General features: G+C 37.2%; 1 protein-coding gene across 1 annotated transcript in view; it reads right to left on the reverse strand.

Annotated features, from left to right (window-relative positions):
* Positions 1 to 3936: 3936 nt before the first annotated feature.
* The window catches only part of EPHA7 (EPH receptor A7), a 28279-nt gene continuing 4764 nt past the window's right edge, over positions 3937 to 27451 (reverse strand). The window contains exons 2-8 of the mRNA XM_042016131.1: positions 26880 to 27232; positions 26259 to 26320; positions 25073 to 25282; positions 23851 to 24000; positions 19200 to 19393; positions 17927 to 18082; positions 3937 to 4494 (exon numbers count right to left, since the gene is read on the reverse strand). Of these exons, the coding sequence (XP_041872065.1) occupies positions 4299 to 4494; positions 17927 to 18082; positions 19200 to 19393; positions 23851 to 24000; positions 25073 to 25282; positions 26259 to 26320; positions 26880 to 27232 (1321 nt within the window). The 3' untranslated portion in view covers positions 3937 to 4298. The remainder of the gene's footprint in view (positions 4495 to 17926; positions 18083 to 19199; positions 19394 to 23850; positions 24001 to 25072; positions 25283 to 26258; positions 26321 to 26879; positions 27233 to 27451) is intronic.

Consider the following 27451-nt stretch of genomic DNA (forward strand, 5'->3'; position numbering starts at 1 on the left):
CAGGGCAGCTCCCCAAAGTCCCCTCAGTTTTTGCCTAACCCTGAAAGTTCAACATTCACTAGGCTAGGGAGAAAGAGAGGGATTGTGACCTCAGCATTGTAGTTTGATTCTAGAGCTCACTGCAGGAAATAGTGGGATCAACAAGAGAAACAGCTACTGTGGGAGAGATGCTGAAAGTCTTACCTCACAGCACCTTACAGTCCCATGAGTAAGGCAGTGTTGAAAAATATGCCAATATCAGAACACCACTCCCTGGGTTTAATTTACCCCATCTGGATGTTTCTTCTGTTCACTCAGACTGTTCCCTGCTCCGTATAAAAGAGTTGGTGGAGGTTGTTGCTTAATACCCAGGTTTTCTGTTTTAGTGTGGAGGGATATGACTAATATGGGTTTACAGCTTTTGCAAGGAGACAGGACATCTAAGAGGCTAAAGGCATTCCTAGATGCAGTTAATGAATCTAGCCCTCAGCAATTTTTCACTCTGGAGGTTGTATAACCACTCTGTCAGAACCAGAAGGCAATAAGAAGGTCTAAAATCTACTTTTAAGGTTTCCAGTTAATAAAACATAAATGACAATAGTTTGAAATCCTCCCTCCCCCAACCTTAAAAACATAGAAGTGAATTATAGCAGTTGGGCACTTAACTGCATGCAAAGATTCCTGGACTGAGGCATGAAATAAAACAAAGGATTTAAGCAAAAGTACTTTTATTAGTAGTAAAGGGAAATGTGATATCTAAGAACTGTCAGATGAGAAAGTTTGATACAAAATGGTTTTTATAAGTTAAATCAGTAAGGAACTGCCTGGAAAGAACTGCAAAATGATTTCACAATTTTCAATGCCCTTGGCCATGAAGGGGTGATGAAATCTGATAAAACAGAAAGAACTGAACAAGGGGTAAATAAGTCTAACTATACACACACAGGCAGGGACTACAAATTAACTATTGCTTGAGAAGAAAAAAATAAGGAATTAACATCAGACATCTCTCTGAAAACATCAAGTCAAGCACCCAGTATCAAGTAAAAATGTGAAACAGGATATTTGGATGATTAAGAAAGAAACTGTAAACAAAATAGAAAACATATATATATATATATATATATATATCACTGTATAAATACACTGTATCGCTATATCACTGTATAAATACATCATACACTCTTATGTTGAATAATTCATGCAGCCCTGGTCATTCTACTCCGGGAGAAAGAAGGGCAAGACAGAGAGAGAAGACTGACATAAGAAGGAAGTCAATTCACAGAATATAGGACAAATTCAGACTACTCATCATAGTGCACCACTCTGATTTGGGAAGCATTTGAACTGTACATATTGGATATAGAGCCCTGAAGATGTCTGGAAGTCAACAGCTGAAGGTGTCCCTAATCTGTAGGGATCAGCGGAGGCCTTATAACAGGACTGTACCCCTACCAAGGCACACAGCCAGGTACACAGGGCTATGTGGGCTTGTGGCTTGAGTTGGTGCAGCTATTCTTACTTTATGCACAACCAAGTGTCTTCTTGAAAAAGCTGACAGACAATATCAGGGAAGGATTGTGAGGAAAAGTATAGGTGAGGTTTGAAAATAATATATAGGTAAAATAAGTGTGCTGTCCTTTAGTCTCAGGATACATTATAATAGTTTGGGTTTTTTTCAATCTTTTTTCTGTAACACCTTGTGGCTACTGAGGTAGCTGGTATTAAATCCCTTCCCAAATCATGCATCCAGTTCAGTGTCTGAACCCAGAAGGTAGGTCAAACTGCGTTTCCCAGAGGTTATGCCACATTTCCCAGTGGAAATTTCTTTCTATTCTTTTTTTGGTAGCAGAGGGTGGTAAGGTGCCACACAGCTGAATCCTCTCTCAGCATCAAAAGATAGGTGTGGATAATCTCCATATCTGCTATCACACCAGAAGCAGTGGCAAAATTATGCAAAATCTGGAGCTTGGCTAAATAAAATTAGTAGAAGTATTACCTGTGTTTTGATATTGCTTTATGTTGTGTCTCTTATTGCAGAAAGTTGTATGCAACCGAGTTAATGGGGTTCTTTCAAATATGTAAAAATGATATGTAAAAAATCTGTATTATGTGGGTATACTGTGACAGTACTTTGCAATCCCATTTTTTAATGACAGGTGGATTGTTATAAAACTTTGAGCTACATTTAATTGAAGAATAATTTAGGCAGGGAAGATTTTGGTAAATTGGCACTGTGGCTATAGGATTTAAACCCAGTATTATTTCAATAACAGTGGAGAGAAATTACTGAGGTGGGAATCATTCTTCAAGGACTGATGAGTGTTGAGTTTATATCTCTATATCTCGTATGTTCTTTAGTAGCCGAAGTTTTCACATTGACAGAAAAGGTATTGCAAACCTCATTGCTAAAATAGTACCCTGAGATGACAAGAGCTTAATTAACTTAAGCAAAGTTCAAATTGAAGAAAATGAAAAGAAAGTGCCTGGCCATTGCTGGCATTTGAGAATCCAGTAAGCCACCATTTACCAAAGTCTTCAAGCAAATGATGGACAAATCCAGCCAGTTAAGGATTTTCAGTAATATTTCAGCCATGACTTTCAGTTGTCTCCTCCTCACTCAGACAAATTATTTGAATCCTATCCAGAGTCACCAAGATATTCTTAAATGAAGCCACTGTCTCCATGAGACAATACTTAAATCATTCCACTGCTACAAGAAACTAAAAATGGGCGTCATATTGATAAGGTGTCACAACAACCAACTTCATAGCACTCTGGTGTACACTCAAGATGAATGACTCATGCAAAGCTGTGTTACCCTGAAGGAGAAGAAAAATTTATCCAGTTCTGTCCTCTAAAACTTATAAAAAAAAAATATAATGCGCAAGTACCTATAATAGCCTAAACATCAATACTTTGCAGTCAGAAGTACCAAGTGAAAAGTGTCTATATATGCCAAGGTAATAGAATACTTCATTAACAGCAGTAGTCTCTCAACTGTCATACCAGTGCATCTGCTAAGCTATAACTATGTTCAGAAACAGTTTCACTGGAGACAGAAAGTTCTGAGCCTTTCCAGCATGCTTTCTGATAAACCTTTCCAGGCAAAATGGAAGAGCTTTGAGGAGGATTTAAGTGGAGGTATAGTCTGCAGCAAAATAACCAACTTCCTGTAAGCAGATCCAGTTAAAAATTCTTAAAGTAGTTGGCAAAATGCCTTTTCTCAGGGAGACATAGAAACTGGCTTTGCTCTTTGCAGACTAATCATTGGACACGTCTGATCACAGAAGCAGAGGAGAAGGAAGTGAGGAAGAGATTAGAGTGGCCACTTTGCAGCTTTCTTACTCCTGAAGAATTCTTACCTTGGAAATCAGGGTTATTTTAAAATGTCTGACAGACGGAACATGGCAATTTTCCTGTTTCCTTCTAAAAACACCAATTTTCTAAAAAAAAAAAAAACAAACAGAAAAACCAGTCCTACATAATTAAAATAATTCCCAATTTTATCAGAAATTTTAATGAAAAGTTATAAAATGTAATTTTTTTTACGATGAGCAAAATGCCCCTTGCATTTTTCTGTAATACTGAAATGGTTATTTTCAGCATTAAAAAAAAACCCTGTTAAAATATTCATCTTCCCTGTTTCCATTTCACTGTGAGTGGTATAATTTCTGCTTCTTTCTGTTTTAGAATGAAGGGACATTTTAAGATGTCCCAGATTGGCTGGAGTATTATAATTTTGCTGAGTATTTCTCAACAAGGCCTATTTGTAGGCAGAGGCAAAGACTCACATAGATTCATCTGCAGGAGTATGACTAACAAAATGCTCTCTGCCTCTTGCTACCACCAGCGGTATCAATAGGAGTAAATCTGTATCATCCCAGCTTAAACTTCTTCCCCAGCAGGATCTTTGGAAAAGTTTATTTAGCTGCTTCTCCTTCTCCTTTGCTCTTCTATATACATATTTTATGTATAAGAGGGGAGCTAGAAAGAAGATGGGGAAGCAGGGTTATGTTAGCGTGAGGAGCTTCCAGGGCAGGCTTCCAGGGCAGCTTTGCTGGCTCTTCTCTCCCTAGCAGCATCGCCATGTCCTGCTTCGCCATCCTCCTGAAATCATCATGCTCTTCAGATGTGGTCTTTCATTCTTGTCATTAGTCATAATCCTCAGTTTGTCAGATGTGTGTTCTGGCCTCTCCCACACACCTCTGTTTACTCTTCCTCCTGTTGCCAGTCTGTTCCTCCCTTCTTCTCCATTCCTTTCCATGCTTCTTTTCTACATTTCCATTCTCTAATCCCAACTACAGTCCTTATGCGCTTTAAAAAAATGCCTCATAGCGTTCACTGTGCCTCCAAACCAATCTCATGATCTTATGGTTATAACTCTTGTTCTGCTTCCCCTTTCTGCTTCCTTTGTCTCCTGCCATTATGCCATTTCTATTCAGGCTGTCATCTCTTCTGGAAAGGGATTTTTCTTGTTCTCTGTTTTGCAAAGCACCTGGCATGTTTTTGATTCTGTCAAACAAATAATAACAACAGATATGAAATTTGCAGTGCAGCAGAATCCTGATATCAGGAAGTAATAGAGGTAAATTACACTATCATTTTCATTGCCATGTATACACCACTATTTGAAAAAAATTCCCATTGACTGGCTAGGTAAACATCAATAAACTCAAAAGTTCCCAAGCAAACACCTCTAACATGAAGGAAATGTAGTTGTGTTTCACGTCGGATCTCAATGAGCCACAGGGTTATACTTGACAATTTCAGTATTGGAAACAAAGGAAATAAATGAATGAGGTGCAGTTTTTCAGATGGGGATTAGAGTATAAAATTAAGTACTGGGAGAAGATGTAGATAACTGTTTAAAACAGAGAAGCAGGACAACGGTGGAATGGGTGTGTTCAATTTAACTCTGCTTAATTAAAAAAGCATACACAAGGTAGGTAGATTCTAGCATGTAAGCTAATGAAAGTAGACTCTCCCTTAACCTGATATTATCAGAAGCTCTTAGTATGGTTGAAAAATCTTATAAAACATTTTAACTGATTCATCTCAGTCATTATATGATATTAGGCACCTGAAGACAATGTTTATATTACTTGTGCTGCTAAAAAAGCCCCAACAAAACAAACCCAGAGCTTAAAAAATAAAAGGTAAGAATAAGATGTGGGTTTTACTGTACATTTAGTGATCGACTAGTCATATGAAATCTCTAAACAATATAGCTTTAGCTCTAATTGATGTAGGCCAGGACTGAACGGAAGTTATTTTACATATGTCTAGAAATCTCTTAACTAAATTATTTGAAAATTCCTGAGAGAAAAGATAGTTATTATAGACATTGAGACAAGCCAATGTAACATTAATACTAAAGAAAAATAAATGAGCAGAGGAATGTCCCCCTGCTATACCAACCAATATTCTTATAGCTGATTCCAAAGTAGTATCTGTCATTCCAGCACATGGATTAGATTATTTACCAGTGTGAATCAAAGGCAAGATACTCATTCAAGAGAAGAGCGTTATTAATACATCGTTGCATGCCATACGTCTCTGTCACCAAAGTGGACAAAATGGGAGCAGATGTTTTATGGTAAACTGAGAAGAGGTTCTGATATTATTAATAGCCATAATATCTGAGGCTTAACAAACAAAAAGAGGAAGCAATCTGATGGAGAAAGTTTTCTCCTGTCTCCAGTAAAGTGTCCTAGGGACTAATTTTAAATGAAGGAAAGGTATTAACTAAGCTAAATCTCATTTCTATTAGGTTTTTTTGCACCTGCCCTTTGAAGCCCTAGTAATGCATGGAATGCGTGAGAAAAGAATTCAGCAAAAAGGAACTCTGAGGAGAAATCCTTTCGAAAAGGAAGAACTTTTTTACTCTGATAGGTCCTTTTAGTATTTTGAAGACAAGTAAGCCTTTGAATTAGTAAAAATGATTGACATGTGAATTTATTCAAAGCTAAAGGTAAATGGTAGTCACAAATGGCACTTTGATGCATAGGTATTTAAAACCTTAAGTTATATTTGTATTGACTCTCTCTCCTCATATTTTTTTGGTTAGCACCAGGATGGAGGTCTCCAGATCAAGAGATTCATGAGATGGTGTACAGGGCTGCCCTGGACTGTGGCACACTGTTACTCTGGGCTGCCACTAGCTCTCACAGCCCAAGTACTAGTTTCACCAGAGCAGAGCCCAGGTGCAAGCTAACAAGCATGAAACATCAACAAATGGGAGATGAGGATCCCTGTGCAACACATGGCAGATCAATGAGATAATTTCCTTTCATCTCTATGACCCAGTTACTCATTACCATAATGGTTCATTTCTAGCTGCCGTGCTGTCCAATATCATTCCAGATTTAGACAGTCTATCTTCCTGGAAAGAGATAGAAACCTAAAATGGTTTGGAGAAACTGAATGCCAGTCAAAGACAGTGGATAAACCCTCTGAAGTGAGGATAGGGTTTCAGTTCTTGGTTGCTATATCTGTATGGTTGGATTTAGTACTCATTTATCCAATCTCTGATACACGCCAAGGCCATATCCGAAGTCAATAATGGGAGAAAACACGCAAAAGTTACTACCCACACTGTAACTTCCAGATAAAGGAAACCCCATGAGAGCTAGCTCTCCAAGAGTCCTGGGTAAGGCATCATGTATTCCAACAGTAAATCAGGATGTGTCAGGGATTCACAGTCCCTAACCTTCTCTGAAATTAGATGCCTAAATTCATCCTTTCAACAGGAGATACATGTAAAGAAGGATCAAAGAGACCACATGCACTTTATCTAAGAGTTGAGCAGTGTTAGAATGATATGGCAAAGTGTGGTGCTGGCAGACCAAGATATTAGGTTTTCTGGGAAGAGAAAGGCCACGCAATGTCTTCCAAGAAAAATCTCCATTTTGCTCAGAACAACAGTCTCCTCATTCCCACAGAAATATCATAAACAAGATTTTCAGAATAAGGAGGGGATTTCTGAAGCGGAAAGGTGCATCAGGAAGGGAAGGGATTGTACACTGCAGGAAGTAATTTCAGAGGTAATTTTGGACTAGGCTTACCCTACCCAACCTTTTCCCAGGCAAGCAGCTGCAGCTCAAAGTGTTTGGCAACATATGAATACCAATATATGAGTCTCTCCTTTCCCACACAGAGGTTGAAAATATCATGTTGGCCTTTTTGTAACAGCTTCCCACAGCCCAATGCTGTAGAGTCAATCTTAGTCTTTCTATGCCTTTCTCACCCAAGAGATATGTAACGTTCCCACAAGTTCCAGAAAAGTAGGCCATTCATCAAATCACAGAAAAATAAGGTGAGCCTTATCCATAAGTAGTATTACTTATGCCAGACAAGTATTATATGTCCATCAGCATCCTGAACTATGGATAGCCATGATTCACCTATCAGTAAGCATGAGGGGAGACAGTCTGTTGTCTTGTTCTGGCATTTATGCTAAACAAGGAGAGACAGTGAGCTCAGTAACAGCTGGATGTCACCTCTGTGAGATATCTCCCTACTTGCAGCAAACAGCTTCTACCAATTCACATCATATTCATCTGCTTACTAATGCTCACTGACCTTAGCTAACAAGGACTTCCATCACCAAAAGGCTTTAAATTAAAAACAATAGCAACAACACAATAGAAGTTATGGTCTAAGCCCTGCCAAATATAATATACTGTTTTGCAAAAGTATGCTGCAATGGTTCAATGGCACATTTGCACATATATAAGTCTTTGTTAAGATATCTGGCTTCTGTTTCTGTGGTAGCCAAAGTGAAGGTCTCTTAACTTAGATGTGAAAATTCAGCCGTAAATATCATGCAACCACTTCTGAAAGCATTATGAAATATAGATTTTTTTTATCTTAAATTTAAATAACTGGACAGCATCTGATGTTAAAAAAAAGAAGATAAATTCAGCTTTGCACAATCCAATTACAAATATACAAGTGTAAAAATGGTATTAGCTACTTTAAAGGTTTACTTTATACAGATTTTTTTACCTTTTTCAATAATTATTAAGATACTTTGCTATACTGACAGCAGGTATATTTCTATGGTATATCTTCTTGCTTTTTCAGCAAATAATTCAAAAGCAGATGACACAGGTCAAGCATTAGTTCTCGTATGATTTTCAATAATCCAGCTATATTAATATCATAAAATCCATAAGAAATATGTTTATAACAGGACAAATGGATGGGAAGAGACTTTGTCCCCCATTCATTACAAGGAATATAAAATCACAAAAGGTAACTCTTTTCTCCTGCTTCCCTGAAAAAATCCCTTCACCAGGTGTTTTGGGGTTTTTTTCTGCTGTTCATCTCCCCTTTAGATTGCCAACAGAAAGATTTTGACATTATTTTAACTACACTCCATTAGCTTGTATCACTGGTGTCAATTGGGCAGTCCACAGAAGCCTGACATTCCACTCTTTTATATTCAACAACTCCCCCCACTGTAAACACACTTCTTTTTCTTGTTTATTTTGATTTGTTTTAATCAACACTAATGACTTCTGCACTCAAGAATGGTCTCCCTGACTCATAGTTTGTTGGTTGTAGATAGACATTGCTTTAGTTGTTTCTGGGGTAGTAAATGTTCCTTCCTCACAATCATCTTCTACTTACCCTGCAGCGAAGCATGGATGCTGCTAGGAAAGTATTAATAACTGATGCCAGCTGGGGAGAAATTGAAGAAGAGCATGGTGCTGCAAATAATTTCCTACCTCATGGCTGAGAAAATATCCCTCAAAAGCAGCTCTGCACAAGTAAACAAATGTGGACAACTGCAGAGGGAACTTGGTGTTGGGATACTCAAGTAACTACTGCAAGAAAGGTACTATCTGGAAGTCACCCTGCTGTTAGTAAAGCAGTTTCGTGGGATAGGAGGCAGTTTGTGGCTGAGATTTGCAACAAAGAGCACACAGCCTAATTAGGATGCTTTTGCCAGCAAGTAAAAATCATAAAACAGGATTTGCCTCTTGCACAAATTTAGGTAATGTAGGCATTGAGACGACTATTTCTCTTGAAAAGAGCACTACAAAGAAATGCCTAAAAGCTATTTTTTTTTCCTTCCGTGCCCCCACTCCTGCTATTGGCAGTGGATGAACTGAAGTAGGGAAGCTATGTAGTAAAGTGCAACCTTTCTCTCCACAACAGCAAACAATAATTTCTTCACAGCACTGAGGCCCAGTAATATTAAAGGAGAATCCTCATTAGGAATACCTCTCAGTGCCTTGCTGGCCCAGTTTCTTCAGGTAGGCATATTGGCCTGGATTTGAATCTAACCCTGTTTTTTTTTTTTCCAGCAGCCCATGAGGGTACAAATATTGTCTACTGGTGAAGGAGACACTGCTATTTTGTATAGACTAATACAAGGGATGACTTATGGGCTACTCCAGTAAACAAACCAGGAGAGATACCTGGAATGAAACGGCCTGCAACTCTTTCAGTTAAAAAATGCCATTTTTGAGTGGCCTTCAGGAGGTATCAGAATGATTTTACTAAGTTTCTTCCAGGCAAATCAGATTTCTCATGCAATTTGCTATGTGAAATATTAGGGCAATAACACATTTAATTCATGATTATGTCTGAAAAGAACATGGTGGAGAGAACAAATCTGAGATTCCTGCACCTTTTTGCTCTTAAGCTACATGTGCATTCTTGGCATAGGCTGTTTGTCCCTGAGAAAAGGAAATTGAAACGTGTTACAGCAGACATGTTAAAAATGGACATGCAGCCCTTCAGGAAGCCAGTGGAAGTTGGCATAGTAACACAGGTTGAATAACATTCAATAAATTGCTTGAGTAATGTTCCTACAGACATGAAATGAGAGGGATCAATGTGGATACATTCTATCTATCTATCTGTCTAGCCTCCTGCAAGCCAGATTTGAATGTACGAGTGAAAATAAAGGATGATTTTTCTCCTCAATGAGACAGTATCTTTGGATCAGGAAGTTTGTTCCTTTATGTAAATTCATGGTTTTCGTCATAATTCTAAGGCAACAATCACAGAATCGCAGAATGGGTCAGTTTGGAAGGGACCACAGTGGGTCTTCTGGTCCAACCTCATTGCTCAAGCAGGTTTGTCCTAAAGCACATGGAACAGGACTGTGTCCAGATGGTTCTTGAATATCTCCAGTGAGGAAGACTACATCTCTGGGCAATATAATCACAAGATAATTTCTATTGCACTTGATAGATCCTACAGACTCTCAGCATTCCTTCTGTTTTGTTTTGGCACAAAAGAGGAAGGCTTTAATTATGGACTTGGGGCTGTAATGTCTCCAGTTTATAAATGACTTGACATACTCAGAGTCATGGAACTCTAATATCAGTAGCACATGTAAGTCTTTGGGCGTAGCTATGGCTTAAAGCACTGGGCATGTTTTTCAGTGTTAGCCATGTTATGATTCATCAGATGACCTCTAAGTTGTAATTTTTCGTTATTAATTATTATTAGCAGCACAGTTCTACTATTGGTTATTTGGTTCAATTAAATGCAGAAGCCTTGGTCCATGAATGAATAGATTTTCTATTCCTGATTTAGCTCTTCTGGCACCAGGCATTATGTCTTGTTTTGTCCAAGATTCATTTGGCTGGCTACACAAGTTTCGCCTGGCTGTATCACATCTTTTTTCATAGTCTATCAAGACATCAATTATTTTTTAACTTGTGGTTCTTTTTTGGTCACTCTAATTAGACATTAATTTCACCCAATTTGTATGGTGTAAGTGCTAAAATCTGCTATCATTATACAAGACTTAAAGAGAACTACTCTAAAATCATCTGAGAGTAAATATCATCATAGTTCATGTCATATTTTCAGGCTTTTATTGTAAAATTCTCCTTTCATGTCTCGATTTCAAGTCTGCTTGAATGAGTTGTGTATTACCAGTTGCTTTCCCATCTGTCTCAATTTAGTCTCTTTGACAAATTCCAATCTGGCCTGAGGAAAAATCAGAGTACTGAAACCACTCCACATTCCATTATTAAGTATATTATATTAACAGTGTCTCTTTACTTAAAAAATCTTCACACTCCTTAACTCCCCTGTCAGCAATGTCTTGTGGAGCCCTACAACTCAGACATTCTGAATGACTTCACGGCTCTCTTTCCATTCCCTCCCATCTTCTGACTTCTCACCACGTACAAAAGTGAGGGTTTTCCTCCATAATTTCTAACCTTTCATAATCTTGTTGGATGTAACCTACAGGGTCTACACATCACTCCTTTCACTTTCAAACTGCCTAACCCTTATCCACCCTGAAAGTACTCTGAGAATTTCATGGATCTTATGGACATGCTAATTTTATCCCTTAGCCTGTCGCAACAGATTTGGCTCTAAATGCACGTGAGAATTATTGTAACTTAGAAGTCCCACAAAACCAAATCCAGAGGAAAAACTCTCACAAAATTAGCTTGCATTCTGCCACTACTCTTTTGTCAGGATACTGCAGATTTTGTGCCTATGATTTAATCATTTATATTTTTCAAATCCCTATATGGAATATGTTACAAAAATGGGGAACCCTGTTATACTTTGGGTTTCACAGGCCATTTGTTGGATGAGGTTTTTCTTTCTTTCTTTTTTTTTTTTCCCCTAAACTGTTGTTATTTCATCTCTGCTTTCCCATTCCTCCCCAATCCATTTTTGCAGGAACTTTAATTGTAGAACCGCCTATTTCCAAGTAAATAGAGGGCTGCATTATGCAAACAATAAAGATACCTGTTTAAAAGTAATTGTTTGGCTATATTTGAATCCCTTAAGAGAATATGAGAAAAAAATATAGGCTACAGCCCAGGATTTCATGTTTTACTAGAAATTTGTTTTAAACTAAGACTTTTGAGTAATCTTGCAAATCTCAAATCTACCATATGCAGGTCCATTACAAATTAGTGGGGGGAAAAATTTTGCCTGTTTCCATATATCAGTTAATTGATCAGAAGCACAGTCCTAACATGTCCTGAAGATGGAGAAACCCTGTTGTGATAACTGCTCAGAATATCATAGCACCAACTGTCTGAATACCCCTGCAGCACCTGCTGCCAGAATGGCTCTTGGGCAAGAATTTGTATTGTACTTTCCTAAAACAGCGCTTGTCATTCTGTATGGAATCTGTTCTCTTCCATGAGAACTTCAAATGTCACTTGTTTAAAATAAAACAAATAGGAGAAACAACCCAACCAACAAACAAAACTCACCAAAGCCCAAATGCATATTATGAGCACATCAGTTTTTAACCACATGCAAGGGAGGCAATGAATTAAGGATATTTTAGCTCTAACATGTAACAAATATACTTTTAAAAGGTGAAATGACCATTTTTTGGCCAAGTTGCCCTTCACTCCTTTCACACAGGCAGTGAACTGCTTCATGCCGTTACTGGGCAACAGAATGTTAGCTGAACCTGCTCCTGTGGCAGGGTGTCTCTGTATCTCCTGGCACAATGGCTGTAGTGACACGAATACCATCTCAGCAGTAACCCAAAAGTCATGGAATTTAAATAATTCTCAAAATTGCTGCATATGAATTACTTAGAAAGTTAAGGACAAATTATAATTTTTTTTATTTCAACTACTAACCAATAAATGTAAAAAAATACCAACAACAAAACAAAAATAAACCCCTTCATCCCCCACATTAAAGCAATAGTTTTTGTAACATTCAAAACAGTGGAAACTATTCATTGTATATTACTATTAGTGGAGAAAAGCAAATTTAATTTAAAATCAATTTTTCAAACTCCCTCAGTGGATGCCAGATAATTCAAGCTTAAACAAATATAAAAGACCTCATTTTAAACTGAAAATAATACAGACAGAGCTCAATTATTGAGATATTAAGGGCAACATTCAATTTGAGATACATTTAAGCATCTTTGCCTCCTGGAGATTTTTACATGACAAGGCTTTAGATAAACATGGTTTTGCAAACAGCAACTATCATATCTGATCACATAACCTCTGGACTAAAGCAGTATGTCAGCAAATATTTCTGATTATTTAAAATATTAAATAACTGTAATTTACTAGGCAGGTCTTCCTCAGAACAATCACAGAAATTTTCAAGAATTTATATCCACATACAAAAAGCATTTAGATGACCTGTTACAAGCCTCTGAATAATAATAATAATAATAGTAATTAAAAAAATCACTTCTCTCTGTGATAAAGCCCAGTTTAAATACATTCTGGGATATACCAGTGGTGGAGGAGCTGCCTTTCTATGACACTCGGCTTACAAGGAAAACTGTAGCAGCCAAGGACAGATAGGGTAGGAATCACTTTACCTAACTTTAGCTATATAGATATTAGATGCCTAATTTAAGCTAATCATCTGGCTTCCCTCTACAGCTAATGGAGATAAGCATTCCCAGAGGGAGATTCATCCTGCTTTTCTTTAGGCATCTCTCTTCTAGATGCTTGTAGATGGATAAAGTCAAGAAAGATCAGCCTCACTGACAGCCTGGCAATCTGTCATTAGCAATGCACAATTTCCAAATTCTTTGAAATGAAGCCAGAACTGATTTTTTTTTTCATCATTTAGCCTTTCATTCTCCCTGTGACCCAACTTTTTCTTCAGTTCCTCCCATGAACATCAACTTTCTCTGGCACTTTATTTTTCTTACCCTGGACTGTGTTTTTTGAAACCTGGGGAACTGCAACCAATGTCAATATGTTGCTGCTCTACCAGTTACAAATCAATTTACATGCATGTGCTCTAAATGCAGTAATGATCTTAACATATAGATAAGTTATCTGATTGATTGCGGTTGATTGCGATTGTGCTTTCTGGGTCTACTCTACCACTTTCAAATGTGTAAAAATCTGTGGCAACATTAAGGCAGTCAAGGTATATAGATGAATGCTAAAATATATTTACTATTCAAAGAAGATGGCTTAAATCAAACCAGGAAAATTAAGGAAGAAATATCATTAGGGCCCTCACTTGTACGTGTGTGAGCCCAAGTCACCACACATGCTTCGAGGCCTCTGTGCTTCAGAATATTGAACAAGTCCTAAAGGTGAAGCCTGGCCTCAATTCTTTTGCATTTAGGGTTCGTAGGTTCTCAGCAATACCAGCATTGCTGCATTGCGCCTTTGATGACCAAGCCCTTGGAAACAGTCGCCGAGATTTATAAGGAAGCAGGTGTCTAAACTTAAGACTGCTAAATTCTTAGCTGGGTGCCTAAAGCAGCAACAAGACTGACAAGCACCCTGCCCAGCTGCCCACAGACGCTCACCCCAGTAGTGAGGCACTTAGCATTTGTTATAACACAAAATGGATGTTTATTAATTGTGTATTTATTAATTGTGTTCTAATGGTTACTTGAAATGCCTTGTCCGAGTGCTTGCGTGCACTAATTTCAATATTGGGCATGCAGTCTACTCTGCGTCTTACTCCTACAGTATTTTTAGAAAATTAATTTTAATAGTTAAAAAAACATCTTGAGCTGCATACGTGAAAATAACTCCGTTTCTACTGAATGACAATCTAATACGAAATAAGAATAGTCACCTTTTTTTCTTACTCTGCCCAAATCCAGGCAATAAATTAGGCTTCTCAGCATGACTGTAAAGTGCTGTGAATTGTATAAACAATCATATATGGACACTGAAAAATAACCCTTATGCACATTGCATTATAGTTCCAAAAATATATTTACAGTCTATTACAAAGATTACAAATGGAAGTGTCTATGTATCGGGATTATGCTAGTTAAAAGCTTTTTACAGATTTTCTTCAACAAAGGTGGGGGGGAACAAAAAATTAGTATAACCAAACTTTTCTAATGAAACAAATAAATAAAATGACAAATATAACACTGTACAGTGATCTAAAAAAAGGGAGAAAAAAGGAGGGGGGAAAATGATGCATTTAAGTTTTTGATAACTATCTTTGGTCCTAAATGTGGGAAAACACGTTATGTAGCACTGAATATACATGTTTGTTTGTGATGCTCTGCAAGTAAAATAGAAAAATATAGTGCATTTTCAATGTATTCAGAGCTCACTACACATAAATGTGTGTACAAAACAAGACAGTATAAATAAAATTTACAAGTTTTACAAAGGAACATTTACAAGGTTTTTCTTTTGTTTTTATTTTTTTTGTGTGGATGCCCACATTATCAAACCAGACCAATTTATGACTGATCCCTGGGATCTTTCTCTATCAAAATCAATAGAAGCAGCCCAATTCTCTTTGGAAGTACAGCATTTCGTTGCTGGGGTAGTTCACAATTTTCAGATTTTTTTTTAAAGCATTTCTCTCTGGTTCATATACATTCTTGCAATATCTGTAAAGACACTGTTCATTATTGCTTATGGTAATTAAATATTTTAATCGAACAAAATTTATATATAAGTAAATGGTGTAAAAAGATATTCCATAGAGCAACTACCTTTGCATCTCTGTTCCTGATGAATGACTGCTGTGTCTATGTGACCACGCACACGCATGTTTGTTCAGAGCAGCAAAAGCTTGTAAAAAAATTGAAAATTTTGAACTGCCCCTTGTCTCATGCTCTACAGTTCTCATATAAAAGCTATTGTCCTTATTCTGACAGCTGGACTGCATACGGCTTAAACTCATAGAAAATATACACCAGCTATTTCTCTTAGATTTGCTAATGCAGAGTACTGAAAAAAAATGTGATGTGCTCAGATTAAATGGTTTAGGTAACACTGGAGAACTGCACCCGTGTTCTGAGACACCCCTACAATCACTTGTCCATTCAATGCTCTGTCTCAGCAGGTTTACAGCTGCAGATCTACATCTTAGAATATATCTCAGTTTAACTCTAGTCCATTAAAATCATCTTGCAAACAATTTGCTAAAAGTGCCTAGAACTACTTAGGGGTCATTATTGCTTTTCTTTTTCTTTACTTTTTTTTTCTCTTTTATTTTCTTTTAAAAGATAGCATATGTATAACCTTAAAAAATTCTTTAAAAAATATCAGAGCTCTTGGCAACTTGCATTTTCCTGACTCCCTGCCAATTAGCTAGCCATGTCAATACGGTGCTGATTTAACAAAAGGAAATGGCACAAAAGGATACCAAAGTTCGGATAGATATACATTGCTTGGTCATGCTTCTTAAATCTCTAGGAACTCAAATAATCCTTCAGAGGTACCCAGTGTAGTAATGTGTCATTGAATTAGCACTAAAAAGGTCCAAAGATATAAACATCATACTAAAAGAAAGTCTTTATGAAGAATAAACACAAATGATTAAAAAAAGATTCAGAAATCACAGATTTAAGGAAAATATTTTGTTGAATTCAACAATAATATCATGATTTTATCTGACAAATATATTCTTTTTTAAATTTTTATGTACATTTAAAAAGTCTATTAGATAAAAAGGAGGTTAGAGAGCTCAAGGTGTTTGTATGTTTATTCAGGTAGTACTTTGTTTATTGTCACTGCTGTTTTCCTTGCCACCACTGGTGGATCCTAATTCCCTTTTCATAAATTCTGGTGGCACTTAGGAGTTCAAGTCTGTAGGTGCTTCTTGTAGCTCTTCTATTCACTGCAGGAAGGACCCAGGAAATCAAGTGTCTTCTAGCAGCACTTCATATATACTGAAGGCCAGTGCTGTTCTCTCAGTCTGTCACCTCCCTCATAAGGGAGAAATGTCTATCACACTTGGATGCCAGTGCCGTGTAAATGTAGCATTTGTGCTCTCATAGTCTGAATGCTGCTCATGATTTTCTTTTGATGGCCAACCAACGTGATCCCTAAACTCATCACATCCCTGGGGAAGATAAATGCGTACATTGTTAATTTTTCAACTTAGACTGCTATTGTATGGTATTCAACTGTGAGTCAAAGCTACGCAGTGGTTTGGACTACAGGTTTCTGATATTGAAGCTATGCTGTAACCTCAGCTCAGTACTGGGAAGTTCAAATAGACACTGTTCAACCTCTCAGCGAGGAGTGCAATTACATGACAAGTGTCATGTAATTACACTGTGTGGGTCTCCACATCTGAGAAGGAGGTCAGTATGTTTTGCATTATGATAATCTTTTATTGTGGCTTTTAAGGACACCCAAAGACAAAGACACATCTCTTGTAAAATACTTCAGGTGGCTTTCAGGACAAAGTTATATATAAATACAAGATTTTGGGGATCGTAGCCTGTTTCCTAAAGAGATGCCTAGTGAAAGCCTTTGCATATTGACACATACCCATCATGCAAATGAATGGGGAGCAGCAGTTTCAACTCCACCCCTGCTAGTGCTAGAAGCTTGTGGACTCTGATGACAGTTCCCAAGCTATAGGCTGAGAGCCCTATTGACACCAGGCAGATAAGAATAGGGTTGAAATCTTGAGAATATTGGGTTAGAAACTTGTTTAGAAACCCACTGCTCTCTAAGAGGAATTACATGTGTTTGGCAACCACCAGGACAAGAAAGCTGTTTGCAGGGTGCCAAGAAGACCTGTTTTAAGATGACAGTACTGATACAGGCCATGCTTGCCTTCAGAAAATTGTTTTGCTTCTACAGACTTATCCTGATGCAAAGTCCTGTCTTGCAGGACACAGACAGCCCCCAGCCAATTAGAAGAAAATTCCACATCTTCCCAGAACACATTGGGAAAAAGGTACCAATTAGGTGGTGGAGGCAATGTGGTTATTTTCCTATACATACGTACTTTGAAAGGGGCCACATTCTCCTTCATATTCTAGTCCTTTTGTGTTATTTCAATTGGTCTGAAAAGCAGGGAAAAAAATGATGCCACGCAGAGGTAGCAGGGTGTTTGCCCTTTCATGAGATGCTCTAATACAACAACATCAGCTGCTAAAACGGCTGGTTTGACCCCAAGTACAATGTCTGTACTCAGGGTAAAGTTTTGAAATTGAACATTGCGTATTATTTTACCTAGAAATTCCCTAAATGCAAGTTAAACATGCCCAGTACTAACTTACTCAATAGTCATCCTGGCAACTGATTCAAGAGAGTTGTAGCCTGCTGCTGTGAAATTATCCTTATATCTTTCCATCTTAATAGCTTGTAACCATTCGCCTACGGAGCAGAAAGTGGTAAAATCGGGAGTGTTCTGGTCCAGAAGAGGGCTAATTGGTCTATGGAGAAGGAAAAAGGAAAGTAAGTTGTTTCCAAAGAGAGTAAAACATCAGGGAGTATTTAGCAAGGTGAGAGTCAAATGAGTTTTGGGTATTAAAAATGTTGAGAGTAGAAAGTAATAGGCCTTTATACACAGTTTAGATTATTCTGTGAATAGCTCTTGACTACTCTGTAGCTCACAATATGTACTTCCTAAGATTATTCACATAAAAGATGAAAGGTCAGAGTGAGCAAAATCAGCCTAATGGACTACTGTTACCAACAGAAAATCAACCTTAATACCTAGCATGACAGCTGCTGTCTATGTTGCTGAGTAAAATAAAGATGCTATTCTTTTATGCATCTTAGAAAATATAGTAGTAGCTATTCCCATTTTTCAATTGGATGGGACAAAACAAAGACAAGGGAAGAGCAGAGACACAAAGTTGCTTAAGGTCACACAGCAAATCAGTCAGTAGAAGAATCAGGAGCAGAACACAGGCCAGTTGATTCCCTAGTGCAGTGATCTAGCTAGCAGATCAAAAGATTACCATGATTAAATAATTCACCTGAAATTTATGAAGAAGCCATTAAAAACTACATCATGAAATACAATGAGATGCAATCACTGAAAGGAGTTAAAAGCCAGAAAATGAAAGATAAAAATCTAGAGTGTAGCATGTCAAGGTACATTGGCCAAGCATGAGTATTGTTAATTACTATTTCTACTGTAGCAGTTTCCTAGGGCAAGGGATGCATCATATAAAACTATAATAGACAATGATCCTTGCCCTCCAGACTTTATGATTTTAAGAAACAAGAAAAACATAGACTAGTGGCGAGAGTGCGGAAAGAGTGATGAGCAAGCCGTAGTTTACTGAGAAATGTGTTAGTTCTGCGATATTTACTTTATTTTGGTTGTTTGTTTTTTTTTTTCCCCCTAAGAAAGTCCTTTTTGGCTTTATTTAGCATGGTAAAAAAGAAGGGCAAATGAGGGAAGAGAAGAACAGGGAACAGAAAGAAGGGGGAACTGAAAGACAGATGAAATAAGTGTGAACTGGAACCAGCCACCAAGCAGAACATCCAGAGCCCAGCCATGTGCACCATCATAAGAACATACACTAAAGCTTTTCTTACCTGCTACAGGTTCCCAGTGGAGTTTTCAAGCTGTTTGGATTTCTAATCATTTTGTCCAGAATGCCAACTATCTGCTCAAACTTTGGCCTTTCACCGCGTTCCTTCTGCCAACAATCCAGCATCAGCTGGTGCAGTCCCGCTGGGCAATCCATGGGTGCTGGCAAACGATAGCCTTCTTCGATTGCTTTTATAACCTAGTAGCCAACATAGTTAATCATTTTTCATCAACAGTAATTTAAAGAATGTGTACTGCTACCCAGTTCAAATAGATAAGAAAAAATAAAATAAAAACCTAAAAAACAATAAACTGAAATTTGCCATCAGTGTTGCAAAAATATGAGTCTGTTGTTTGGACACTAGCCTTCAGGTTTTCAAATAATTTCCCCAGCTTCATCTTTGGGCTTATTAAGCATATTGTTCTATATGTGCAGAACATAGCTATATTACCTAGACAAGTGAGTTGCGGGGAACAACAATTAAATTCACCAAGGGAGCAACAGATAGATTGATAAATCGAGTTATTTCAGAAAGCATTATTACTTGCCCCAAGGTTTTTATGAAAGAGTGTGTGGTAGAAGCAACAGACTTTTAAATGGATAGATATCTGTGCATGCACATATAAAATACAAGAAGCCTGCAGGTATTATGAAAGGATCCAAGAAAAATGTGTAGCAGATAGAAATTGTTAGGGAAAAAAGTTGTATTCTATGTCTAGCTATGTTATAGTAATGATAAAGCAGCAGAACTGTGCCATGTGAGAGAGAAGGACCTGGGTAAATGCTATTTTAATATATCACAGAAAGTTAGATTTAATAAAAGATGCTGCTAGATGATGATATGATCAAAGGAGAGCATAAATGTCTGAACCAAGAATTACACCCACCCGTTGACTTCCTTAGCCAAGTCCATTTGGATTTAAGTAAAAAATAAAAATGGATAAAGTAAAATCACAGCAAACTGCTGTAAACCTTGAGGGCAGAATAAAAAAGCACATCAGGAAGCAAGGCAGATAAGAAAAGCTAGAGAAAAAGGGCTAAAACACTGTTCATGGGGGATTTCAAGTATACTGACATTGACTGACAGAGCAGCATTAGAATTGCTAAGGAAGGGTGCTTGTTCCTGAAGGGGAGTGCATAGGACTGTCTTGTCCCTCATTTAGTAGAAAAAGCAAGATCATAAGCTGTTCTGGATGTAATTCTGCAAAGCAGATCTGGTATAATAAACAAAGTTGGTGAATATCCAGGTTTTTAGTAAAAATAATAACCTCAAACAGAAAATATTCTGTAGGTTGTGTGAGAAAACGCAAAAGCAGTGGACTGCAAAGTAGAACTGCAGACAATACAGAATGACCTTCAAAAAGCTGGCTGAAATCCAGCCAGGTTTTGTATCAAAACCTTTTGCATGAAAGAAATTTTATGAAAAGAGAAGGCATAGCCCAGTGGTAGGGCACTGACTGCAGGTTTGTGTCACAGAATGTCCTTCTGACCTCAGGGAAGTTGCCTCATCTCCCTAGGCCTCAGCTTTCTCTCTGAACATTTAGAATGACAGTACTGTCCTACAGCTCAAAAATGACTGAGAAATATTCAATTCCTGCAGAAACACTCACACCTTGAAGAATGAGTGCAGTGACCTTTTAGAAACGTTGAAGTTGTCTGTCAGAGAGGGTGTGGAGAGAGGTTTTCTGCAGAAGAACAGGGAAATTGGAAGAACAGAACTACATAGGAAAGAAAACATTAGAAGTAAAATGTAAGATCCTTTAGAGCTATATTAAGAGGAAAGAGAAAAGAACAGCCCCTTATGCTTAAAAGTAGTAGTGAAATAAAAGTGAAAAATAAGCTACAGTGCATACAGGACAATTGCTGTGCTGTGAAAAGTAGTGCAGAAATTTTTGACCTTCTAAACAACAAAAGGTATTAAGCACTTTGAGCATGCCACATATGATTTACCAAAAATGAAGTAGTTGCTTAAGAAGTCAGAAGACAAAGATCACCAATGAGGAATGAAAAAGTAGGTGCCAGCAACAACAATGCAACCACCAAAATATCCAATACCCTTAGAACTGGCAAACTTTCTACATAAGAATCCAAGAATGTAAGGGAGAGTGAAAACATGAATAAAAGGATCAGAAAAGGAGTTTTGCCCATTCACTACAATCTGCAGAGAAACCCAAAGTGAAGTGGGAATCAAGATGAGATATTGTTTTTGGAAGGCTTTGGTGATACATCAGAATCAGCTTCTCTGATGTATATTTGCAGCAAGAAGGGTGAAAATGGAAATATAAAACAATGAGTCAGCTAGAGATGGATGGAATTGCTGTGAATATCCAAAGCATTAAAAAATATTCTAAAATATTGATAAATAAAGGACGACAAGTGTCCGCTCTGCTAAGAAAGGAGAAGGTGGGGTTCAAAAAACCCAGTACTCAAAGATAATGAAACAGATGCAGGATTTTTTTACTTTTTTTTTAATAAGCAAATCTACAAAGAGAAAACAGCTGGAGTTCTTACTAATAGAATTGATTTATATTATTTACACTTCCCACTTTGTTTTTGAAATTCTGCTTTTGCTGCAAAAAGAGTAAAAGGGAATACTGTTAAGACTGTGCTTTTATCATAGCCAGGCTATCTGAGGATGTAAAGCAGAATATAAGAGGACCGTGTCTGTTCACTTTAAATACTGGATGCCAAAAAGGAAGTATTGAATATGGGCAACTGGACAATGTAATGTTGTAACTCTGATTATGGTCATATAATAGTAATACAAATTAATGATTATAACAATGGTAAGCAATCCAGAAGTGTAGCCTTGCCCTTTACTGAAGAACTAATCTGCACTCAGGTCAGCAACAAAATGAGAGCAAAGAACATCAGCAGTCTAATAGGGGCATGGGGGTTTGAGGGCTACTCTTACTAGCAAGGATTAAGCTGAGGCGAGCCCACTGCTCAGGGAAGTTGGGGCAACTCTGTCTATCATCTGTGCTCAGCCTGCTGTGCCTCTGCAGGGAGTTTGTAGGACAAGTGTTCTTTTGGGGCACCCTAGCTCCAGGTCATTGCTAAAAGTAGGGTTTTGCTTGAAAAGAGTTCACAATGCAAATATGTATCTTGCATCAGTCTAAAGCAATGACTTAAAGGAAGAAGGGCAGAATTAAAGAAATGCCATCTAAAGATCCAAAGTCAGGGAGGCCTGTTATTTAGGAGATCTGGTCTGGTCAATGACTACACCCACATCCACTTTTAGGCAAAATGATACACTTAAAATATATAAAATGAGTGCAAAATTAGAAGGACACATTTAGAATTTTTCATTCCCGTTAAATACTCCAAGTGGTGGTGACTCTGAAGGAGAATAAATAACAAAGCATTAGGGGATTCTAAATTTTTGCATCACGGATTATCTATGGGCTTGGTAGGATGTGTATATGATGTGGGAGGACATGCTTGAAGATCACAGCATACAAGAATATTTGGAATTATTTTACCAAGCAATTGATGCATCTTTTAACTATGTGCTATTGAAGGTTATCATGAAAGATGCTAAAAAGGGATAAAACTGTAAGAAGTGGCAATTAGCTATTTTTTGAAAGAGGCTCAGTCATGTGCTTTACATGCAGTTTTCAACAGAAGGAATACTGTTCAAAATCTAACAAGAAGCAAAAATATATCAAAATTTCTCCTCTATTTAAAAGTTTTTCCTTATTGTTCCCTGAAAGATAGGTAAAGTTTGCCTTTGAGGCATCTTATATTCCTGTCAGACTTCTTTTATGTTTGAATCTAGTACAGAAGGAAGGTGTCAAAAGAAATGAAACTCTACTGGGTGTCTGGGGAATGTAAATATTTCTCTTTCTCTGCCCCAAGGACTTGTTTGCCCATATTTTGACAGTCCATGAAATCTTTGACACTGAGACCTGTCAAATATTAACAACTTTGCACTGTGCCAAACTGACTCATCATCTACACTTTTATCTTTTTTTTTCAACTTTGATGTTGATCATTTAATCAAAAATTAATATAACAATTAAAAAGCCCACTCAAGCCCCACCTGAAAAACTTTAAATGAGACTCTTTCTGACATCTCTCACATCTGTATGGCTTTTTCCTGTGTAATTTCTATATTAATAGATACTCCTGTCAGAAATAAAGATTAACACCCATCTGTTCTATTACTGCTGACCTGTTGCTCTGGATCATATTTTATGCAAACAAGGGTACTGTTAAATCATCATAATTAAGTTGAAAAACCAAGGTAGGTCATTAACTGCCAGTCAGACTTTTAACAACTTTTTTCAAATGATTAATCATTGCTCTAAGGTCAGAAACCTCAGAATTATTTTTATTAAAAAAAAATTAATTCTTTCCATGCTCAAGCACAGTAAAGTCAAGAGCACATATTACTATTTTTGATGTTTCGGTTTTAATTGATACTTAGGACAAAAAACCTACAATATCCATGTGGCAGAAGAAAGACTTTGATTTTGGTAAAAAGTGAAAGCTCTGTAACTTTTTCATTTTGTGACAACCATACTGTACTTTGATAAATCTTATTTCTAAACCAGCATTTTATGTATTTATAGTGAAATAGATATGTATGTGTTTACAATGCGTAATTTTTGTTTTACTAACACACACGCACACTCGCAACCAGACAAACCTACATCTTGATTTGACATGTCCCAGTAAGGCCGTTCTCCATAAGACATTACTTCCCACATAACTATTCCATAACTCCACACATCACTGGCTGATGTAAATTTGCGGTACTGAATGGCCTCTGGAGCTGTCCATCTCACTGGAATTTTTCCGCCCTATGAAAAAAAAAAAGGAAGAAAAAGTTCTCTTTTTCCCCCACAGAATTTTCGTATCATCTTCCATAGAATGCATTTATAATTATTTCCATCAACATCAAAAGCAGCACTTACATGATCTGCTATGTTTGACTGATTGCAGAATTTTCCAAGGTGTCTACATAAGTTTAGCATCTTAAAACACTTGGAACATAGACACTTAGATACTTGTAAAAGCTAAGTTGGATGTGCTTATCTCTGGAAGTGCTTATCCCTCCACTGATTTTAAAGGGCTGCTTAGATGTCTGATTTGCACTAGCCATTTAACTCCTGGCTGGCTGAAGCTAGGTGAGGGGAATCCCAACCTGTACATATAAATCCAACTGACTTGTCGTATGGCTCCTCTGAAATCTTGGTCTGACATTTTTAAAGCAGGATTCCACTTAGAGCCCAATGGAAGGAGTGACAGCTGTGAACACCGGTGTGGTTTCCTGGATCCCTGTGCCTGTTGGAGCAGATTCCAGCAGCCCCTCCTTCCCTCAGCATGAGAAAATAGGTACAGGGAGGCCCCATGGGTGGGAAAGTGGAGCTGGCTCAACAAAAGAATAAAGAGCATACTGTGCCTGATGAATGCGTATTTAAGAAAAGCGTCCCACCCAAAAGCAAGGGAAAATACAGGAGTTGAGCTTTGTCACAGACTAGCCTCAAGCTAGTCAACCATTTGGTGAGATAAAATCTAGTCTGAAAAATAGTAATAGCCTACAAATATTTTAATTGACTCATAGTAAATTAGATGTTTAAAATTTTTGTGGGTAAAGCTTCCTTATTTGTTCAATCAAAAAAATCATGAGGATTGGAATAATGAAGATACGGTACAAAAGTTTTAGAACTTTATCAAATAAAAATGCATGTTCTTACAAAAATATTATTTCCTAATTAGAGACAGATTTCTGCAGAGATTGTTCCTTTTGATTGGTTAACATCTCCCAAGGAATTAAAGTATTTCTCTTATCCTTTATCTATACCCTCCAGAAGTACACTTCTTCTTAATAACCACATCTCAAAATTATGAAAACCCATTGATTCATCTTACGGTTGTAGTGTAGACAGCCTCTGGATCATCTTCTATAACTCTGGAAAGGCCAAAGTCTGATACTTTACAAACAAGGTTGCTGTTGACAAGAATATTGCGTGCTGCAAGATCCCTGTGTACATATCCCATATCGGCCAAATATCTCATTCCAGCAGCAATTCCTCTCAACATTCCCACTAGCTGAATGACTGTAAATTGCCCATCATGTTTCTGGAGGGAAGAAAGGAGCAGCAATTCTTGTTAGTATGGCTGAGGAGAGAAATAAGAATTAGTTTTATGACTTTAGCTTTCTATTTATTTACTCCTTCTGTGGCGAAGAAACTCACTTCAAACACACTTTCTTCAGAGATAAAGCAATACATCCAGTTAAGAAATCTGTGAGTAATTAATGTTCTGATAGTAACAAAACTTGCTAACCACTATACATTTCACGCTAACTCGTGGCAAGTCTCTTCTAAGAGGGATTTTCTAATGAAGATTTCCTAATGTTCCTAGAGCTTGCTGCTATGCTCTCAGAATAATTATTTGTATCAATAAAATAAGAATGATCTCCTTATTGTAACCCCAGCTACCAATAATTTTCATTCACAGCTTGGAGGTTTTTTTTAAAAAATATATTTTCTGTTCTCTATACAGTATTTACACATCATCTCACACTGTCTTGCTTACCTGGTAAGGAGTCAGAACTGGAGAGTTCAGAACACACTTAAAAACCACTCAATCGTTCTGAATTTGCATTTATTTTTTCTTTGTTCATCTCTTAAACAGAATCATAGTTCATTTAGGGATTCTTTTATGCTGATTTCTACCATGCTGACACAATAAAATTCTGCTCCCAAAAGGCAGAAGACTGAGCTTCAGGTATCAGTGGTTTTAATTTCAACTGGTGGCTATAATAAAACCCACCATGTATATGCCATGCTAAATCACATAAATTCCTAGAATGTCCCCACATGATCCTGTCCGATCCTCTCATTTTTGATCTGGTTTTGCTGAAATAACAGAGAGCTGCTAGTATTTTTCAAAACTCCATTTCAACCTGAAAACCATTTAAATCATATGACTATCATGCATGTATACGTCTATATATATATATAAATATATGCCCAAGTATAAGAAACATTTTTAAAAAGTGCCAATATATAATATATGTCACTTTTATATAAGTTTTTGTTTTGGTACTCACCCTAAGAAATGCATCTAAGGCCCCATTCTCCATGTATTCTATTACAATCATGACTGGTTTCCCTGAAAGAAAAGAAGACAGATATTTGAGAACTGTAAAACAAATGGAGGGCTTTTTTTTGATAAAGCACACGTTATTCCTTTGAAGGACTGAATTATTCAGACATTGAACATTTCTGAGCCCTCCAGCACTGTTAGAGAGCTCTAATTTCTTAAATATCTGCATGGAAAGTGGTCATGATTCACAAAATCGAACCATACAAATCAAAACGTCAGTGTGTTCTCCTAACTCCTGCTGTGTGAACAGGACTCTGGAATAATGGCACTTCAGATAATATGAAAGGACATGAGAAACCTTATCTCTCTGCATGGTCTTTGAGGCTAAATGAAACTAGAAAAATAATATGTTTCAAAGTACTTCATCTTTTAATCATGCGTGCATCTAAATTTTTTTCCTCAGGTTGTAGCATAAAGTAAGTATTGTTTTAGTTAGTTACGCATCAGGAGAAAATCCATTAGGAGTGTGCAGTCTGTTTATAATTTGAATCTTTGACCACGAATAAGGCAGAGTAATTTCTGCCATCGTTTTGTTATTTGACTGACAGACAGAGCTGCTGCTTACCTCTGGTAACGACTCCTTCTAAGTGAACCACGTTGGGATGGTCAAACTGCCCCATGATGCTTGCTTCACACAGGAAATCTCTCCTCTGCTTTTCAGTGTAGCCAACTTTCAGAGTTTTTATGGCTACTGCAACGTCTCTCTTGCCAGGAAGCTTTAGACGCCCACTACACACTTCACCAAACTCTCCTAAAATGAAGTAGATCAATGCTGAATTACTCTGAATACCAGTACTTTTTTTAGGCCTTGATTCAAATAGCCACCTAAGCGTGTGTTTAAATTTAACATGTTCATATTTGAAATGTATTACTTCAGCATGTGCCTTAAATGAATTGCTGACCCTTATGGAATAAACACTTCAGTTAAGCCAAATGACAGGACTGTTATTTGAATATTTTAAAAGACTTGTTAGTAATTCCTTGCATTTTTTTTAAAAATAGAAAATAAAAAATGAAGTGGCTCTCATAAGAAGACACTATTATTGAAATAGTTATACTATTCCTAAGTAAAAATGTCATTCTGCTCTACATGGTTTCCTTGCTATCTTTAGTTCCAATGGGCTTTTTTCTTTCAAA

This window comes from Corvus kubaryi, unplaced genomic scaffold (genome assembly GCF_017639235.1).
Source record: "Corvus kubaryi isolate FWS band 111438036 unplaced genomic scaffold, C.kubaryi_AGA036_p1.0 split3-73, whole genome shotgun sequence".
Taxonomy (NCBI): Eukaryota; Metazoa; Chordata; class Aves; order Passeriformes; family Corvidae; genus Corvus; species Corvus kubaryi.